Source organism: Staurois parvus, unplaced genomic scaffold (assembly GCF_062004578.1).
Source record: "Staurois parvus isolate SC_StPar_1 unplaced genomic scaffold, SC_StPar_1.0 ptg000145l, whole genome shotgun sequence".
NCBI classification, from domain to species: Eukaryota; Metazoa; Chordata; class Amphibia; order Anura; family Ranidae; genus Staurois; species Staurois parvus.
This window is the reverse complement of record NW_028317941.1, coordinates 1,436,902-1,455,042: the sequence shown is the minus strand read 5'-3', so window position 1 is coordinate 1,455,042 and position 18,141 is coordinate 1,436,902. Positions and strand designations below refer to the sequence as shown.

Sequence of the window (18,141 nt, the reverse complement as noted above, 5' to 3'; positions counted from 1 at the left end):
TACGGGCCAACTCTGTGAATGTCCTGGAGTGGCCCAGCCAGAGCCCAGACTTGGACCCAATTGAACATCTCTGGAGAGATCTGAAAATGGCTGTGCACCAACATTCCCCATCCAACCTGATGGAGCTTGAGAGGTACTGCAAAGAGGAATGGGAGAAATTGCCCAAAAATAGGTGTGCCAAGTTTGTAGCATCATACTCAAATATTTGAGACTGTAATTGGTGCTAAAGGTGCTTCATAAAAGTATTGAGCAAAGGCTGTGAATACTTATTTACATGGTTTATTTTTTTCATTTTTTTATTTTTAATAAATTGCAAAGATTACAAAACAAACTTCTTTCATATTGTCAATATGCGCTATTGTTTGTAGAATCTTGAGGAAAAAATTAATTTAATCCATCTTAGAATAAGGCTGTAACATAACAAAATGTGGCAAAAGTTAAGCACTGTGGATACTTTCTAAATGCACTGTATGTCTATTAATGCACTCAATAAGCCTGGCCCAATATCGCATTCACCTGCCTAGAGGAGGTACACAAAAAGAGAAAGTTCTCCGGATATATGCCAATGCTTTATTGCACTGGCATAGATGCACACATTCGTGTATATGTCAAATATGCATGCACTTGTTTATACCAATGCATGAATGCATCATCATACATCCCAGTGCAAGCATGCATAGCTGTTTTCTTCTATGACCATCTGTATGCGCCAGCTGCAGCTCCTTGGACGAGGAAAAACACCAGGATTTTACACTAGGCGTGTTTTTAAGTTTCTAAACCCCTTAAAACACTCATTTACTTAATGATACATAATATATTGATGATTAATATATTTCCAGCCTATTAAAATATAATCAAATGTATCTACGTTTGCGTATTTTAATGAAATGTTGTGCAATATCATTTACATTTTCTATGGTACCTGTTCAGCAGAACCTCACTGAGTCCCTGTACTGTTGTGGCCCGGATATGTTCTTCTGAAACTGTTGAGGCCTGCTTGTGGGATGCTGAGGTTTTCTCTCTGCCATAAGGTTTCTTTCTATGTGTTTTTTTGTGTGGGTATATTTTTGAACCTATGTATGAAAAAAAAACAATCATTCTTATAAGCTTTATTATTAAAAAAAATAAGGCTAACAGTTTATTATTATTATTATTAGACAGGATTTATATAGCGCCAACAGTTTACAATATAAGGGAGACAGTACAATTACAATACATTTCAGTACAGAAGGAATATGAGGGCCCTGCTCGTGGAGCTTACAATCTAAAGGAAGGGGGAGGTGATACAAAAGGTGATAGCTGCGGGGGATGATCTGGTGGAGGTGATTCAAGTACAGTTCTTAGGTGGAGGTGAGGTAGGCTTCCCTGAATAAGTGAGGCAGACAGGGTGGGGGCTGACCGGACATACTGTGGTAGGGAGCTCCAGAGGATGGGGGAGGCTCTAGAGAAGTCCTGGAGGCAAGCGCAGGAGGAGGTGATGAGGGACCTGGAGAGGAAGATATCTTGGGAGGAGCAGAGTGGGCGATTTCGGCGGTATCTGCGGATGAGGTTGGCAATGTAGCTAGGGGCAGTGTTGTGGATGGCTTTGTAAGTTGTGGTTAGTATTTTGAATTTTATACGTTGGGTTAGTGGAAGCCAGTGAAGGGATTGGCAGAGAGGGGCAGCAGTCCCTGATCGGTTGGTAAGGTGTATAGAGTCTAGCAGCAGCATTCATAATAGACTGAAGGGGGGATAGCCTGTGTAACGGTAGACCAGTGAGGAGGGAGTTGCAGTAGTCAAGGCGGGATAAAACCAAGGCGTGGATAACTTGTTTTGTGGTGTCATTGATCAGGAAGGGGCGGATTTTGGAAATGTTCCGGAGGTTGAGGCGGCAGGAGTGATTGGATGTGGGACCCAAAGGTGAGGTCAGAGTCTAGGATTATGCCTAGCACCCTGGCATGAGGGGAAGGACCAATTGTTGTGCTGTTGATCTTAATGGTAAAGTCGTGAGTGGGGGATCAGGGAGGAGGAAATATTACAAGCTCGGTTTTGCAAAGATTTAGTTTAAGTTAGTGGTGTGACATCCATGCTGATATGTCGCTTAGTAGATTTGTGATATGTGAGGAGATTGAGGGGGAGTTTAGAGAATACTTAATGCATCTATACCAACCAAAATAATCAAATGGATGAAATAACTACAAAAAAAAACAATTATTAGGGTGGATTGCAGTACAATAACTGCTTCCCTCTATCTAGAGTTACTGTACATTACTGAGTTTGTCTACTTGGAATACTAACTGATCCCTTGAATCCTGTTACTACCGTGTTCTGTTTCTGGCTGCCAAACACAGTACTGTTTTCATGCTCCATTTCTGCCCTGCCTCCTCTGCTTCTTTAACTATAGGAAAGAAGGAATGTAACACCTATGTATCATAGACATCATATACCCACAGTTCATCCAGAGGAAGGCAAAAAAAAGACCCAGCAAAGATTGATCCAATTTGCTCCTGCATGGAAAAAAATTCCCTCCTGATCCCGAGAGGCAATTGGTTATAAGTGGGAGTGTGGAACACAGCCCAGATACATGGGATTTTGTTGAAATTTGTCGGAAGGTATGCATCCATAAGACACATGAAGCCTTCTAAGTATATATCATAACAGGAACTAACGTATGTAGATTATAGCACATATTATACATTTAACAGCTATAAATAGTGACATCTACAGGTCAGAGGTATGAACAACACAGTCTTCCAAGGAAGTGATATTTATCCCGATTTACCTCTAGCATTTACTTCAGAGCCAGTAAGAAGGTAAAGTAGAATAAGATGTAGTATGGCATGAAATAAACAAATGCTCCTCTGCAGATCTTAGTAACTCTGGTTGTTGCGTTTCTTCCAGGTACTCCGGTTTCCTCCCACACTCCAAAGATATGCTGGTAGGTTAACTGGATCCTGTCTAAATTGGCCCTAGTATATGAATGTGAGTTAGGGACCTTTAGATTGTAGGCTCCTTGAGGGTCAGGGACTGATGTGAATGTACAATATATATATATATGTAAAGCACTGCGTAAATTGATGGCGCTATATAAGTACCTGTAATAAATAAATAAATACACACCATGAACAAATTACTTAATCTGTAAGAACAAACTACTTGTTTCTATTAAGGTCTTTTCAATACAGAAAATACAGAACTGGTATGTACTATCATAACATATCTAACCCGTAATGTTTACATGAACACATAACCAACTTCAATAAAAACACTGAAGAAAAAAATAGATTATTACATAGTAAATCTGTCAGTTCATAATACCTTTTCAGCGTGGCAATGCTATGCCAGCCAATCCACTCTTCTGAATTACCACTCTGTGCATGCTCCATTGTTGTGAAGCCATCAACTTCCTCTTATTTTCTCAACTAGTCACCCCACAGGGTAGAAAGAAGGAAGTGCTCTGCTGTCAATCAGCATTATGAAGCTGTCTTGCAAGACGTGCAGATGTGTCACATGGGCAGCTAGCATGACTACCTGAGCACCAATCGGTTTTGTGTGATCCTGGGCAAAGGATGTGCACATACTGCAGTGATATGCGCAGATCATGTCAAACTATGAAAATTGTTTTCTCCCACATACTGCACAGGGTTACGGAGGAAAAGGACACTAATCATTCAACCAAGGTAACTAATATTAAAAAAAAGGTATTTCTTGTCATTACATAGCTAACACATACTATACGTACCAGCATTTTAATGTGGCTATGCACTATTAAAAGGTATAAGCATGTATTTTAATTTTGGGTAGGGGTGTGTTAAAATAATGCAACTTACCTACAGTATGTTTTGTATTTCTATAAAGATAATGAATTGTTGAGTAGATCATTTTATTTTGACTGCAGTTTTGGAAACATTAATGTGTTGGAAAATTGCTAGATATTGCATTTATATCAATATTTAATTTAATTCCCTAAGTCTTTCTATTAAGGCAGATAGATATTTATATAGTTTTACTACCAATAAATACCATATATATCACAAAGAAAACTTTAATTTATATGGAGTTCATACAAAATAAAAAAGCCATTAATAGTCGAATAGAAATGAATAGCAGCTTCTAACCTGTGACTGCATCTGCTGTTTAGAAAATAAGAAAATAATCTGCTCTTTACACTACACAAACACAATTGTACATTATCTTATACTATGATGGTAGATTTCTACACTTCCACTTTTATTTAGATATGCTAATAGCATCTAATTACAAGGATAGGTTTGCAGAGCTGGTCCATATTGTACTAAATTAAAACAGAAAGGAACACATTGTAGACATTCCTTTGTGGTTGGCCTATAAAACAGTCCTGGGAACATTCGATAAGAAGCAGAAAACAATGTTTTAGAAGAATAGTCATGCAGTTTTAAGTCTGCTTCATGAATTATGCAAATGTTTTCTGACATTACTTTGGTAGAATTATGTCTCATGGTTTATGGCCATACAATAGAATACTTGTTTTATATTTTCTGTGCGCTTTGGTGAAACATTTTATGACTTCATTGGTGAAGAAGAAAGAGTGGACACTGAATTACAGTGCATCCAGAAAGTATTCACAGCGCTTAACTTTTGCCACATTTTGTTATGTTACAGACTTATTCCAAAATGGATTAAATTCATTTTTTTCCTCAACATTCTACAAACAATACCCCATAATGACAACGTGAAAGAAGTTCGTTTTGAAATCTTTGCAATTTATTCAAAATAAAAAAGGAAAAAAAAACACATGTACATAAGTATTCACAGCCTTTGCTCAATACTTTGTTGGAGCCACTTTAGCACCAATTACAGCATCAAGTCGTTTTGAGTATGATGCTACAAGCTTGGCACACCTATTGTTGGGCAATTTCTCCCATTCTTCTTTGCAGTACCTCTCAAGCTCCATCAGGTTGGATGGGGAACGTCGGTGCACAGCCATTTTCAGATCTCTCCAGACATGTTCAATCGGATCCAAGTCTGGGCTCTGGCTGGGCCACTCCAGGACATTCACAGAGTTGGCTCGTAGCCACTCCTTTGTTATGTGAGCTGTGTGCTTAGGGTTGTTGTCCTGTTGAAAGATGAACCGTCGCCCCAGTCTAAGGTCCAGAGAGCTCTGGAACAGGTTTTCATCAAGGATGTCTCTGTACATTGCTGCATTCATCTTTCCTTTGATCCTGACTAGTCTCCCAATTCCTGCCACTGAAAAACATCCCCACAGCATGATGCTGCCACCACCATGCTTTGCTGTAGGAATGGTACTGGCCAGGTGGTGAGCGGTGCCTGGTTTCCTCCAGACCTGAAGTTTGGCATTCAGGCCAAAGAGTTCAATCTTTGTTTCATCAGACCAGAGAGTTTTGTTTCTCATGGTCTGAGAGTCCCTCAGGTGCCTGTTGGCAATCTCCAGACAGTATGTCATTTGCCTTTTACTGAGGAGTGGCTTCCATCTGGCCACACTACCATACAGGCCTGATTGGTGGAGTGCTGCAGAGATGGTTGTTCTTCTGGAAGGTTCTCCTCTCTCCATATAGAAACGCTGCAGCTTTTTCAGAGTGACCATCAGGTGCTTGGTTACCTCCCTGGCTAAGACCCTTCTCCCTCAATCGCTCATTTTGGCCAGGCAGCCAGCTCTAGGAGGATTCCTGGTGGTTCCAAACTTCTTCCATTTATGGATGATGGAGGCCACTGTGCTCATTAGGACCTTCAATGCTGCAGAAATTTTTCTGTACCCTTCCCCAGATCTCTGCCTTGACAAAATCCTGTCTCGGAGGTTTACGGACAATTCCTTGGACTTCATGGCTTGGTTTGTGCTCTGACACGCACTGTTAACTGTGGGACCTTATATAGACAAGTTTATGCCTTTACTAATCATGTCCAATCAACTGAATTTCCCACAGGTGGACTCCAATCAAGTTGTGGAAACATCTCAAGGATTATCAGAGGGAACAGGATGCACCAGAGTTCAATTTTGAGTGTCATGGCAAAGGCTGTGAGTACTTATGTACATGTGATTTTTTTCATTTTCTATTTTTTATAAATTGCAAAGATTTCAAAACTAACTTCTTTCACGTTGTCATTATGGGGTAATGTTTGTAGGATGTTGAGGGAAAAAATGAATTTAATCCATTTTGGAATAAAGCTGCAACATAACAAAATGTGGCAAATATTAAGCGGTTAGAATACTTTCTGGATGCACTGTATATTGTGCTTTACACATGATATACAGTATGGAAGACAATAGATTGAACGGATACTTAAAACTGAGCTTAGAGCATAAATATATATATATATATATATATATACACAGTGATCCAGTGTTCCAGCTTGACAATGACCCAAAACACACAGCCAAGGCAACAAAGGAGTGGCTCAAGAAGAAGCACATTAAGGTCCTGGAGTGGCTTAGACAGTCTCCAGAACTTGCCGTGTTTGGAGGAGGAGGAATGCTGCCTATGACCCCACATTCTGCTTTGGGGGTGTTTTTCTGCTAAGGGGACAGGACAACTGCACAGCATCAAAGGGGCGATGGACGAGGCAATGTACTGTTAAATCTTGGGTGAGAACCTTCTTCCTTCAGCCAGGGCATTGACAATGGTAGTGGATGGGTTTTCCAGCATGACAATGACCCAAAATACATGACCAAGGCAACAAAGGAGTGGCTCAAGAAGAAGCACATTAAGGTCCTGGAGTGGCCTAGCCCATCTCCAGACCTTAATCCGACTGAAAATTTGTGGAGGGAGCTGAAAGTTCGAGCTGCCAACCAAACATCAGCCACAAAACCTTAATGACTGGGAGAGGATCTGTCAAGAGGAGTGGGTCAAAATCCTTCCTGAGATGTGTGCAAACCTGGTGGCCAACTACAGGAAACGTCTGACCTCTGGGATTGCCAACAAGGGATTTGCCACTAAGTACTAAGTCATGTTTTGTGAAGGGGATCAAATACTTATTTACCTCATGAACATGCAAATCAGTGCATCATTTGTTAGACATACATTTCTTTTGAATTTGTTGTTGCCATTCTGTCTCTCAGTGTTACAATACACCTACCATTCGATTTTTAGACTGATCATTTCTTTTCTTTATGAGTGGACAAACATTCAAAATCAGCAGGGGATCAAATACTTATTTCATTCACTGTGTGTGTGTGTGTGTGTGTGTGTGTGTGTGTGTGTGTGTGTGTGTGTGTATATATATATATATATATATATATATATATATATAAATATATATTAGTATACACATATGTATATTTTACCAACCTAATAAATTATAAATATGTTTTGTAATTCAGTGCAGTATTAGCACAGCCTGGTCAAATATTATTCCTTTGCTTGACGACAGGGCATCCATTTATACATGTGCTTCTACTATGGAGGCCCTCAAAATTTAGAGTTAGGAACTGCAGAATATAGGGGTGCAATGAAGAGGCTTTGCAGCTTACGCATGGATTTGCAAATCTGTGCTAAACCCCCGTTTTTTAATGCAAACAGTTAGACAGGACAATTCGGTTTGTTCACAAGCTGGCCGGTAAGTTGAGCTGGGAATTTTTCTCTATCAATGAACATAAGTCTAACCACAAAATAGAAAATATGCCAAACCTTATGCTGAAACAGCGACTTATGAATGATCGTGGCAAGATGACATTTAGAAGACTAAGTTTTGGGACCAGGCAAGTAGAGATGAGCGAATCGAACATGACGAAGTGGAATTTGTTCCGAAGATTTGGAAAAATTCTATTCGCGACGAATCCGAAAATTAGCAAACTTCGGATGCACGAATCGAATTTTCCCAAAAATGGCGGCGACGGAGAAAATGGACAGAGAAGATGGGGCGGGGATCTCTGGGAAGGCGCGGAGAAAAGGCGCGCTGACCCATAATGCATTCATGACATGTGATCGCATTAGCCAATCAGCAGCCAACCAGCACTGTGTAATGGTGGAGCTATAAATCGCGGCCATCTTAGAATTCTCCATTAGCCTCCGGTCATTCAAGAGAGACAGACCTGTGTGTATTAAGGGACAGAGTTAGGGCCACAGAGACTTTAGGGCCACAGAATCGTTACTCAGGGACACAGAATCGTTACTCAGGGACACAGAATCGTTACTCAGGGACACAGAATCGTTACTTAGGGCCACAGCTATCAAAGAATCGAAAATTTAAAGTGACATACACCCTTTTTTTTTTTTGTTGGCTGTCGTGCACAGTTGGTGCTGCAGTTTGCCGATTGTGCAAAATAAACTGACTTTCTGCTTCACAACCACTATTGTACGTTCAAAGAGTTAAATCCATTTACACGCCGGCTGGCGGTAATATTTTTTGGGTGATTAGTGCATTCCAGTGACACAAACGTACAGTTTCCAGCCAACGGCAAGCTGCAATTGACCGATTGTGTACAATAAACTGACTTTCTGCTTCACAACCACTATTGTACGTTCAAAGAGTTAGATCCATTTACACGCTGGGTGGCGGTAATATTTTTTGGGTGATTAGTGCATTCCAGTGACATAAACGTACAGTTTCCAGCCAACGGCAAGCTGCAATTGACCGATTGTGCTAAATAAACTGACTTTCTGCTTCACAACCACTATTGTACGTTCAAAGAGTTAAATCCATTTACACGCCGGCTGGCGGTAATATTTTTTGGGTGATTAGTGCATTCCAGTGACATAAACGTACAGTTTACAGCCAACGGCAAGCTGCAATTGACCGATTGTGCTAAATAAACTGACTTTCTGCTTCACAACCACTATTTTACGTTCAAAGAGTTAGATCCATTTACACGCCGGGTGGCGGTAATATTTTTTGGGTGATTAGTGCATTCCAGTGATATAAACGTACAGTTTCCAGCCAACGGCAAGCTGCAATTGACCGATTGTGCTAAATAAACTGACTTTCTGCTTCACAACCACTATTGTACGTTCAAAGAGTTAAATCCATTTACACGCCGGGTGGCGGTAATATTTTTTGGGTGATTAGTGCATTCCAGTGACAGAAACGTACAGTTTCCAGCCAACGGCAAGCTGCAATTGACCGATTGTGCTAAATAAACTGACTTTCTGCTTCACAACCACTATTGTACGTTCAAAGAGTTAAATCCATTTACACGCCGGCTGGCGGTAATATTTTTTGGGTGATTAGTGCATTCCAGTGACAGAAACGTACAGTTTCCAGCCAACGGCAAGCTGCAATTGACCGATTGTGCTAAATAAACTGACTTTCTGCTTCACAACCACTATTGTACGTTCAAAGAGTTAAATCCATTTACACGCCGGCTGGCGGTAATATTTTTTGGGTGATTAGTGCATTCCAGTGACAGAAACGTACAGTTTCCAGCCAACGGCAAGCTGCAATTGACCGATTGTGCTAAATAAACTGACTTTCTGCTTCACAACCACTATTGTACGTTCAAAGAGTTAGATCCATTTACACGCCGGGTGGCGGTAATATTTTTTGGGTGATTAGTGCATTCCAGTGACATAAACGTACAGTTTCCAGCCAACGGCAAGCTGCAATTGACCGATTGCGCTAAATAAACTGACTTTCTGCTTCACAACCACTATTGTACGTTCAAAGAGTTAAATCCATTTACACGCCGGCTGGCGGTAATATTTTTTGGGTGATTAGTGCATTCCAGTGACATAAACGTACAGTTTCCAGCCAACGGCAAGCTGCAATTGACCGATTGTGCTAAATAAACTGACTTTCTGCTTCACAACCACTATTTTACGTTCAAAGAGTTAGATCCATTTACACGCCGGGTGGCGGTAATATTTTTTGGGTGATTAGTGCATTCCAGTGACATAAACGTACAGTTTCCAGCCAACGGCAAGCTGCAATTGACCGATTGTGCTAAATAAACTGACTTTCTGCTTCACAACCACTATTGTACGTTCAAAGAGTTAAATCCATTTACACGCCGGCTGGCGGTAATATTTTTTGGGTGATTAGTGCATTCCAGTGACAGAAACGTACAGTTTCCAGCCAACGGCAAGCTGCAATTGACCGATTGTGCTAAATAAACTGACTTTCTGCTTCACAACCACTATTGTACGTTCAAAGAGTTAAATCCATTTACACGCCGGCTGGCGGTAATATTTTTTGGGTGATTAGTGCATTCCAGTGACATAAACGTACAGTTTCCAGCCAACGGCAAGCTGCAATTGACCGATTGTGCTAAATAAACTGACTTTCTGCTTCACAACCACTATTGTACGTTCAAAGAGTTAAATCCATTTACACGCCGGCTGGCGGTAATATTTTTTGGGTGATTAGTGCATTCCAGTGACAGAAACGTACAGTTTCCAGCCAACGGCAAGCTGCAATTGACCGATTGTGCTAAATAAACTGACTTTCTGCTTCACAACCACTATTGTACGTTCAAAGAGTTAAATCCATTTACACGCCGGCTGGCGGTAATATTTTTTGGGTGATTAGTGCATTCCAGTGACATAAACGTACAGTTTACAGCCAACGGCAAGCTGCACCTCGGGAATTGCTTTGTATATCTGTCGCCTTAGAGGCCGCTGTCTGAACAGCTCATGAATTGCTTTCTATATGTGTCGCCTTTGAGGCCGCTGGCTGGACAGCTGATGAATTGATTTGTATATATGTACTTATTGTCCGCTGTCCGGACAGCTCATGAATTACTTTTTGTATATAGCCTTCCAAACCACTCTCAGAATAAGTCATGATATTCATGCTGTGTATAGCCTTATAGGCCAATGGTCAATCAAGTCATGATTGTTATAGTGTGTATAGCCTTATAGGCCGCTGTCTTTACAACTTTATAATTCCATGCAGTATATAGCCCTATCGGCCACTTTCTGGCATCCAGTTGCTGTAGCCCCCATCACCACACTGTGCCACGGGCCCCTGTACCGCCTTCTCATACTGCTGCCAGATCCATCCTCTGCCATGTGCGTATTTGTCGTCTGCTCACGCTGCTGGGTTCCAGTTTTAAACCTAGGCCTGTGTATGGCTTCCGAATACTGCTGCCTCCACCGCCACCCTGCGCCATGTGCCTCTGTCGTCTGCTCACGCTGCTGACGGCTTCCGCTTTTTAAACTAGTCCTCTGTATGTCTTCCGAATACTGCTGCCTCCACCGCCACCCTGCGCCATGTGCCACTTTCGGGTCTCCTCACACTGCTGCCAGGTCCATACTGATTCATGGCCCCCTGTACCGGCTCCTCATGAACGTGGTTCAGCGGGTTTGCATCACTTAACGGCAAATCGTTGACAAATCGTTGCTGGGACGTTCAGTGTTGTGCGCATTAAGCCAGACACCAAAGGGCAGCACAGACCTGTTATTACTCGCTCAAGCATGGCTGAACAAAACCAGTCTCTACCACAAATTGGACCCAGACCTGCCCAGGGTCTCGTAACTAGATTGCACGGAGGAGTAGAGTCCGTTATCGGAATTAAATAGACAAAACGCCACACCAAAAAGAGTGGCCATTTCCAACACTTATTCCAGAAAGAGGAACAACCCGTTTCATATACGGCCCGTAGACGTTTCACGTCTGCCACATTCAGTCGATTTAAGACGCAAGCTCCACTTCCTGTGGTCTCTGACCGTCGATATACCTATAAGTGTCAGCTTTGAAGCTATATTCCCTCCGGAGCACTGACACTGGTGCCCTTCCGTCAACATGCCTTTAAGTTTCAGTTTTCAACCATATTCCCCACAGAAGCCAAACTCTTGGGTATCCCAGAAGCTGCTCAGCGGGTCAGGGCACTAAAGCTCCAGGTTCGCAGGTTGTTCCGTCTTATGGATGGAAGTACGACGGTATATGATCTTCTTCGCACCCACGGCATTACCTCATAAAATTTCTGCATTGCATCTGCAATCACAACGCTGACTTCCCGGATCACCACTCAGCCATTGGACTCTTGATAGTCATCTCCCCACACTGCTGCTGGGGGGACTTTTTAACCTAGGCCTGTGTATGGCCTTCAATTGAAGCTGCTTCCGCTCCGCCACTCTGCCATTGGACTCTTGATAGTCGTCTCCCCACGCTGCTGCTGGGGGGGACTTTTTAACATAGGCCTCTGTATGGCCTTTAATTGAAGCTGCTTACGCTCCGCCACTCTGCCATGGGCCTCTTGGGTATCCCAGAAGCTGCTCAGCGGGTCAGGGCAATAAAGCTCCCGGTTCGCAGGTTGTTCCGTCTTATGGATGGATGTACGACGGTATATGATCTTCTTCGCACCCACGGCATCACCTCATAGAATCTCTGCATTGCATCTGCAATCACAACGCTGACTTCCCGGATCGCCACTCAGCCATTGGACTCTTGATAGTCGTCTCCCCACACTGCTGCTGGGGGGACTTTTTAACCTAGGCCTGTGTATGGCCTTCAATTGAAGCTGCTTCCGCTCCGCCACTCTGCCATTGGACTCTTGATAGTCGTCTCCCCACGCTGCTGCTGGGGGGACTTTTTAACATAGGCCTCTGTATGGCCTTTAATTGAAGCTTCTTACGCTCCGCCACTCTGCCATGGGCCTCTTGGGTATCCCAAAAGCTGCTCAGCGGGTCAGGGCAATAAAGCTCCCGGTTCGCAGGTTGTTCCGTCTTATGGATGGAAGTACGACGGTATATGATCTTCTTCGCACCCACGGCATCACCTCATAGAATCTCTGCATTGCATCTGCAATCACAACGCTGACTTCCCGGATCGCCACTCAGCCATTGGACTCTTGATAGTCGTCTCCCCACACTGCTGCTGGGGGGACTTTTTAACCTAGGCCTGTGTATGGCCTTCAATTGAAGGTGCTTCCGCTCCGCCACTCTGCCATTGGACTCTTGATAGTCGTCTCCCCACGCTGCTGCTGGGGGGACTTTTTAACATAGGCCTCTGTATGGCCTTTAATTGAAGCTGCTTACGCTCCGCCACTCTGCCATGGGCCTCTTGGGTATCCCAGAAGCTGCTCAGCGGGTCAGGGCAATAAAGCTCCCGGTTCGCAGGTTGTTCCGTCTTATGGATGGAAGTACGACGGTATATGATCTTCTTTGCACCCACGGCATCACCTCATAGAATCTCTGCATTGCATCTGCAATCACAACGCTGACTTCCCGGATCGCCACTCAGCCATTGGACTCTTGATAGTCGTCTCCCCACACTGCTGCTGGGGGGACTTTTTAACCTAGGCCTGTGTATGGCCTTCAATTGAAGCTGCTTCCGCTCCGCCACTCTGCCATTGGACTCTTGATAGTCGTCTCCCCACGCTGCTGCTGGGGGGACTTTTTAACATAGGCCTCTGTATGGCCTTTAATTGAAGCTGCTTACGCTCCGCCACTCTGCCATGGGCCTCTTGGGTATCCCAGAAGCTGCTCAGCGGGTCAGGGCAATAAAGCTCCCGGTTCGCAGGTTGTTCCGTCTTATGGATGGAAGTACGACGGTATATGATCTTCTTCGCACCCACGGCATCACCTCATAGAATCTCTGCATTGCATCTGCAATCACAACGCTGACTTCCCGGATCGCCACTCAGCCATTGGACTCTTGATAGTCGTCTCCCCACACTGCTGCTGGGGGGACTTTTTAACCTAGGCCTGTGTATGGCCTTCAATTGAAGCTGCTTCCCCTCCGCCACTCTGCCATTGGACTCTTGATAGTCGTCTCCCCACGCTGCTGCTGGGGGGACTTTTTAACATAGGCCTCTGTATGGCCTTTAATTGAAGCTTCTTACGCTCCGCCACTCTGCCATGGGCCTCTTGGGTATCCCAGAAGCTGCTCAGCGGGTCAGGGCAATAAAGCTCCCGGTTCGCAGGTTGTTCCGTCTTATGGATGGAAGTACGAAGGTATATGATCTTCTTCGCACCCACGGCATTACTTCGTAGAATTTCTGCATTGCATCTGCAATCACAACGCTGACTTCCCGGATCGCCACTCAGCCATTGGACTCTTGATAGTCGTCTCCCCACACTGCTGCTGGGGGGACTTTTTAACCTAGGCCTGTGTATGGCCTTCAATTGAAGCTGCTTCTGCTCCGCCACTCTGCCATTGGACTCTTGATAGTCGTCTCCCCACACTGCTGCTGGGGGGACTTTTTAACATAGGCCTCTGTATGGCCTTCAATTTAAGCTGCTTACGCTTCGCCACTCTGCCATGGGCCCCTGTACCGCCTCCTCTTGCTGCTGCCAGGTCCAGAGTGTGTCATGGGTCCCTGTACGGCCTCCCATTGCTGCTGACTTCATCGCCAGACTCTGCCATGTGCCACTTTCAGGTCTCCTTACACTGTTGGTGGGTTCCATTTTGTGATAGGGTGCTGTATGGCCTTCCATTGCTGCTGCCTCCACCGCCACCCTGCGCCATGTGCCTCTGTCGTCTGCTCACGCTGCTGACGGCTTCCGCTTTTTAACCGAGGCCTGTGTTTGGCTTCCGAATACTGCTGCATCCACCGCCACCCTGCGCCATGTGTCTCTGTCGTCTGCTCACGCTGCTGACGGCTTCCGCTTTTTAACCTAGGCCTGTGTATGGCTTCAGAATAATGCTGCCTACACCGCCACCCTGCGCCATGTGCCTCTGTCGTCTGCTCACGCTGCTGCCAGGTCCATACTGATTCATGGCCCCCTGTACCGGCTGCTCATGAACGTGGTTCAGCGGGTTTGCATCACTTAACGGCAAATCGTTGGCAAACGCTGGGACATTCAGTGTTGTGCGCATTAAGCCAGACACCAAAGGGCAGCACAGACCTGTTATTACTCGCTCAAGCATGGCTGAACAAAACCAGTCTCTACCACAAATTGGACCCAGACCTGCCCAGGGTCTCGTAAGTAGATTGCACGGAGGAGTAGAGTTCGTTATTGGAATTAACTGTGAGGGACTTTTAAACCTAGGCCTGTGTATGGCCTTCAATTGAAGCTGCTTCTGCTCCGCCACTCTGCCATTGGACTCTTGATAGTCGTCTCCCCACGCTGCTGCTGGGGGGACTTTTTAACATAGGCCTCTGTATGGCCTTCAATTTTAGCTGCTTACGCTCCGCCACTCTGCCATGGGCCCCTGTACTGCCTCCTCATGCTGCTGCCAGGCCCGTAATCTGCCATGGGCCCCCGTACCGACTCCTCATGCTGCTGCCAGGCCCGTAATCTGTCATGGGCCCCCGTACCGCCTCCTCATGCTGCTGCCAGGTCCAGAGTGTGTCATGGGTCCCTGTACGGCCTCCCATTGCTGCTGTCTCCATCGCCACACTCTGCCATGTGCCACTTTCAGGTCTCCTCACACTGCTGGTGGGTTCCATTTTGTCATAGGGTGCTGTATGGCCTCCCATTGCTGCTGCCTCCACCGCCACACTGTGGCTCCACACTCTGGTTTTGGCCCCGTGACTGCCCAAATGAGTGAAGTGTGCGGTGATTCTAAGATCGACGGCACTCATCTGCATGTCATACTGACTGACAGTATTATTTCTCTTCCCCAGCAGACTCCAAGGGCATTTAAATTAAAGGTACAGTGTTCTGCACTAATATAAAGGCTCTCTGAAGCCTAGAAACACCCTTTTTATAAGTTAAATTCGCAGCGAATATATTCGGCTCGAAGCAAATTTATTCGGCGAATTCGGCGAATCAGCCGAACCCGAATTTTTGAATAATTCGCTCATCTTTACAGGCAAGCGTTCCCAATTGGGTCTCAATGATGCTGCAGGCCCGCCTGGGGCTTTGTAAGACCGATCCAACTATAAAAACAGTGGGGGCCCATGGGGGCCACAGCACAATCAGTACTGATCATCAGGAAGATAAACCTCAAAAACAACTGCAGTTTCCATGCATTAAGTACCAAAGCATCGTAATCATCTATCGGAACAAATAACTCATCAACTAGATCAAGGCTGCCATATGACATAAAATAAAAAGGGAAGGTTAAGAGAGAGGGGGAAAATGAGAAAGACAAGAAAGAAAAGACAGAAAAAACGGAGGATGGGAAAGAGCTAAGATAGATAGGAAAGAAAGTCCGACCGGGAGTCCAGTTCTCACCAACCCAGAAGTCAACCCCATGCATCTGGAACCTGTTAGTAAGCCATGGGGGTCCAAATTTTTTCAAAAAGGGTTTGTTTATCTAACAAGACACTTACAAACTTTTTGTTAAGCATAACCCAAGTGAGCTTACACTTCATCAAGGCTATATCAATGATCAAACTTTTCCAAGCGGTGGCAATGGCGATTGTAACTGAACAAAGGGACAGCGAGTGCTCAGAGATCTGATAAGATCAGCCGCAAATACACTAAAAAGGAACCCTAGACCTTATATGTAATATAGACAGAAACAGTGCAGTGCTAAAAAAAAGGATGATACAGCGCAGAACAAAAAATACATAATAATTATAAATTAATAGTCATAACAATATTAAATCAATGATAAATGTAAGCAATAACAAATATAAGTGAATGAAGCGCTATGATTGGTGCAAAATAACAATTGCAGTTGCAAAAGTCTTATAGCAAAAAAAGTGTTCATAAGATGGTGAAGGTCTGACAAACACCGGTCAGATTATAGTGCTGCAAACGGGTCCTATTGCACAGGTGGTGTCAGATTATTCCATGTGACTTTTATCCGTGTGGGAGACTGATAAAAATGAGCGCTCACCAGATGCACATATTTAAAGTGTTGAACGGTATATTGACCAAGGATCTGCAGAAAGCCCCCTTTAGATGGACCAGACAGACAGCATGGGAAGAGACTCCCTCCTCTGGATATGAGACTGCTCTGCAACTGTAATCCTACTGGGGTCTTGGGAATCGTTAGCAGGTCAGGCGCTCATACTCATTCTCCAGCTTATGAATGAAGGCAACCAAGGAATTCTTTATATAGGAAACCTGAGCAATGAGGGTCTCCAGGCCGCTCTCCAGCAGCTTTTCCTCTCGCTGCATCCCGAATCCGCTGCTCTCTGCCCCTGACCAGTGTCCGGTCTCCATTAGGGATATCCAGTCTGGCCTATACCCACTATGATGGAGCAGGCACAGATACGCAAGTTGCGCTGCCACATAATATTTTCTTAGATCCGGGGCCCCCAATTCCACCCACATCCCACTCAGTATCCCCAAAATATCAAGGTCTTGACAGATAACCACTGCCAAAGTTTACATTGCTATAATAAATAATAGGGTTGACAGCAGGCACCCCTATCGAGCTCCAGAATGAATGGAGATTAGTTCCGATCTCTGACCCCTCAAAGTTATCTGTACCTTAGGTGTGCTATAAAGAGAGTGAAGCGAGGCCAAAAATGTAGGGCCAAAATTCTGCTTTCTCAGGTAAGGCCATGAGAGTGAGTTGAATGCTTTGTGGATGTAAAGCAACAAGAGCATCCCATGTCTGGCCTAGTCCCGTCCAATGAGGAATGTAGCAAGGAAATAAGATCTAATGCCCAACTTACCTGGTCTGCCTTTCTATGTGGAAGAAATCCGGCTTGATCAGTGTGTATATAGCAAGCCAGGAAGGTCAGTAGCCTGTTTGCAAGAATGTTTGTGAATAATTTCAAATCATTATTAATTAAAGAAATTGGCTGATTATTGGTCACGTCATTGGGATCCTTGTGAGGCTTCAGGATGAGGGTTATGAAAGCTCTATTGGAGTTCAGATCAATAGGGCCTCCATGCTGTATAGCATTGAAATATTGCATCAAGGGAAAAGCTAGGAGGGAAGCAAACTTTTTATAATACAAGGTTGTAAACCCATCAGGGCCCGGTGCTTTACTCATCGGGGCCTATTTAATAGACGATAACACTTCCTCAACTGTTATCTCCTTTTCTATAAGTTCTCTATGTTCCTCTGTTAAAGTTTGGAAAGGAATATGGGCGATACAGCCTTGCTGGGTGGTCTCATTCCAATCTTCATATAAACTCTTATAAAAAGTTTAAAACCCCTGTAGAACTATCCTAGGATTTTGCAAAAACAAATCATCAGCTCTGTTCAGGGGGCGCCTAAAAGCCAGCTTAGTCGCCAGGAGTTTACCCAGTTTATCCATTTGAGAATAAAATTTTGCCTGGGTCCATGTTAATTGTTTTTCAGCCTTCATAGTAAGACAGACATTCAATTCTAGCTGGGTAGCCTCTATCCGACCACGTAAATCTAACTGGGGATTTTGTTTATCTTCCTTAAGTAGGGTTGCTAATACCTCTTCTTTCTGTTTAAGCATTGCTTCAT

At 44.2% G+C, this 18,141-nt stretch overlaps 1 protein-coding gene across 1 annotated transcript in view; it reads right to left on the bottom strand.

Moving 5' to 3' along the window:
* The window catches only part of SPOCD1 (SPOC domain containing 1), a 222,845-nt gene that overhangs the window by 124,481 nt on the left and 80,223 nt on the right, over positions 1-18,141 (bottom strand). The window contains exon 4 of the mRNA XM_089673946.1: positions 923-1,073. Coding sequence (XP_089530072.1) covers positions 923-1,073 — 151 coding nt within the window. The remainder of the gene's footprint in view (positions 1-922; positions 1,074-18,141) is intronic.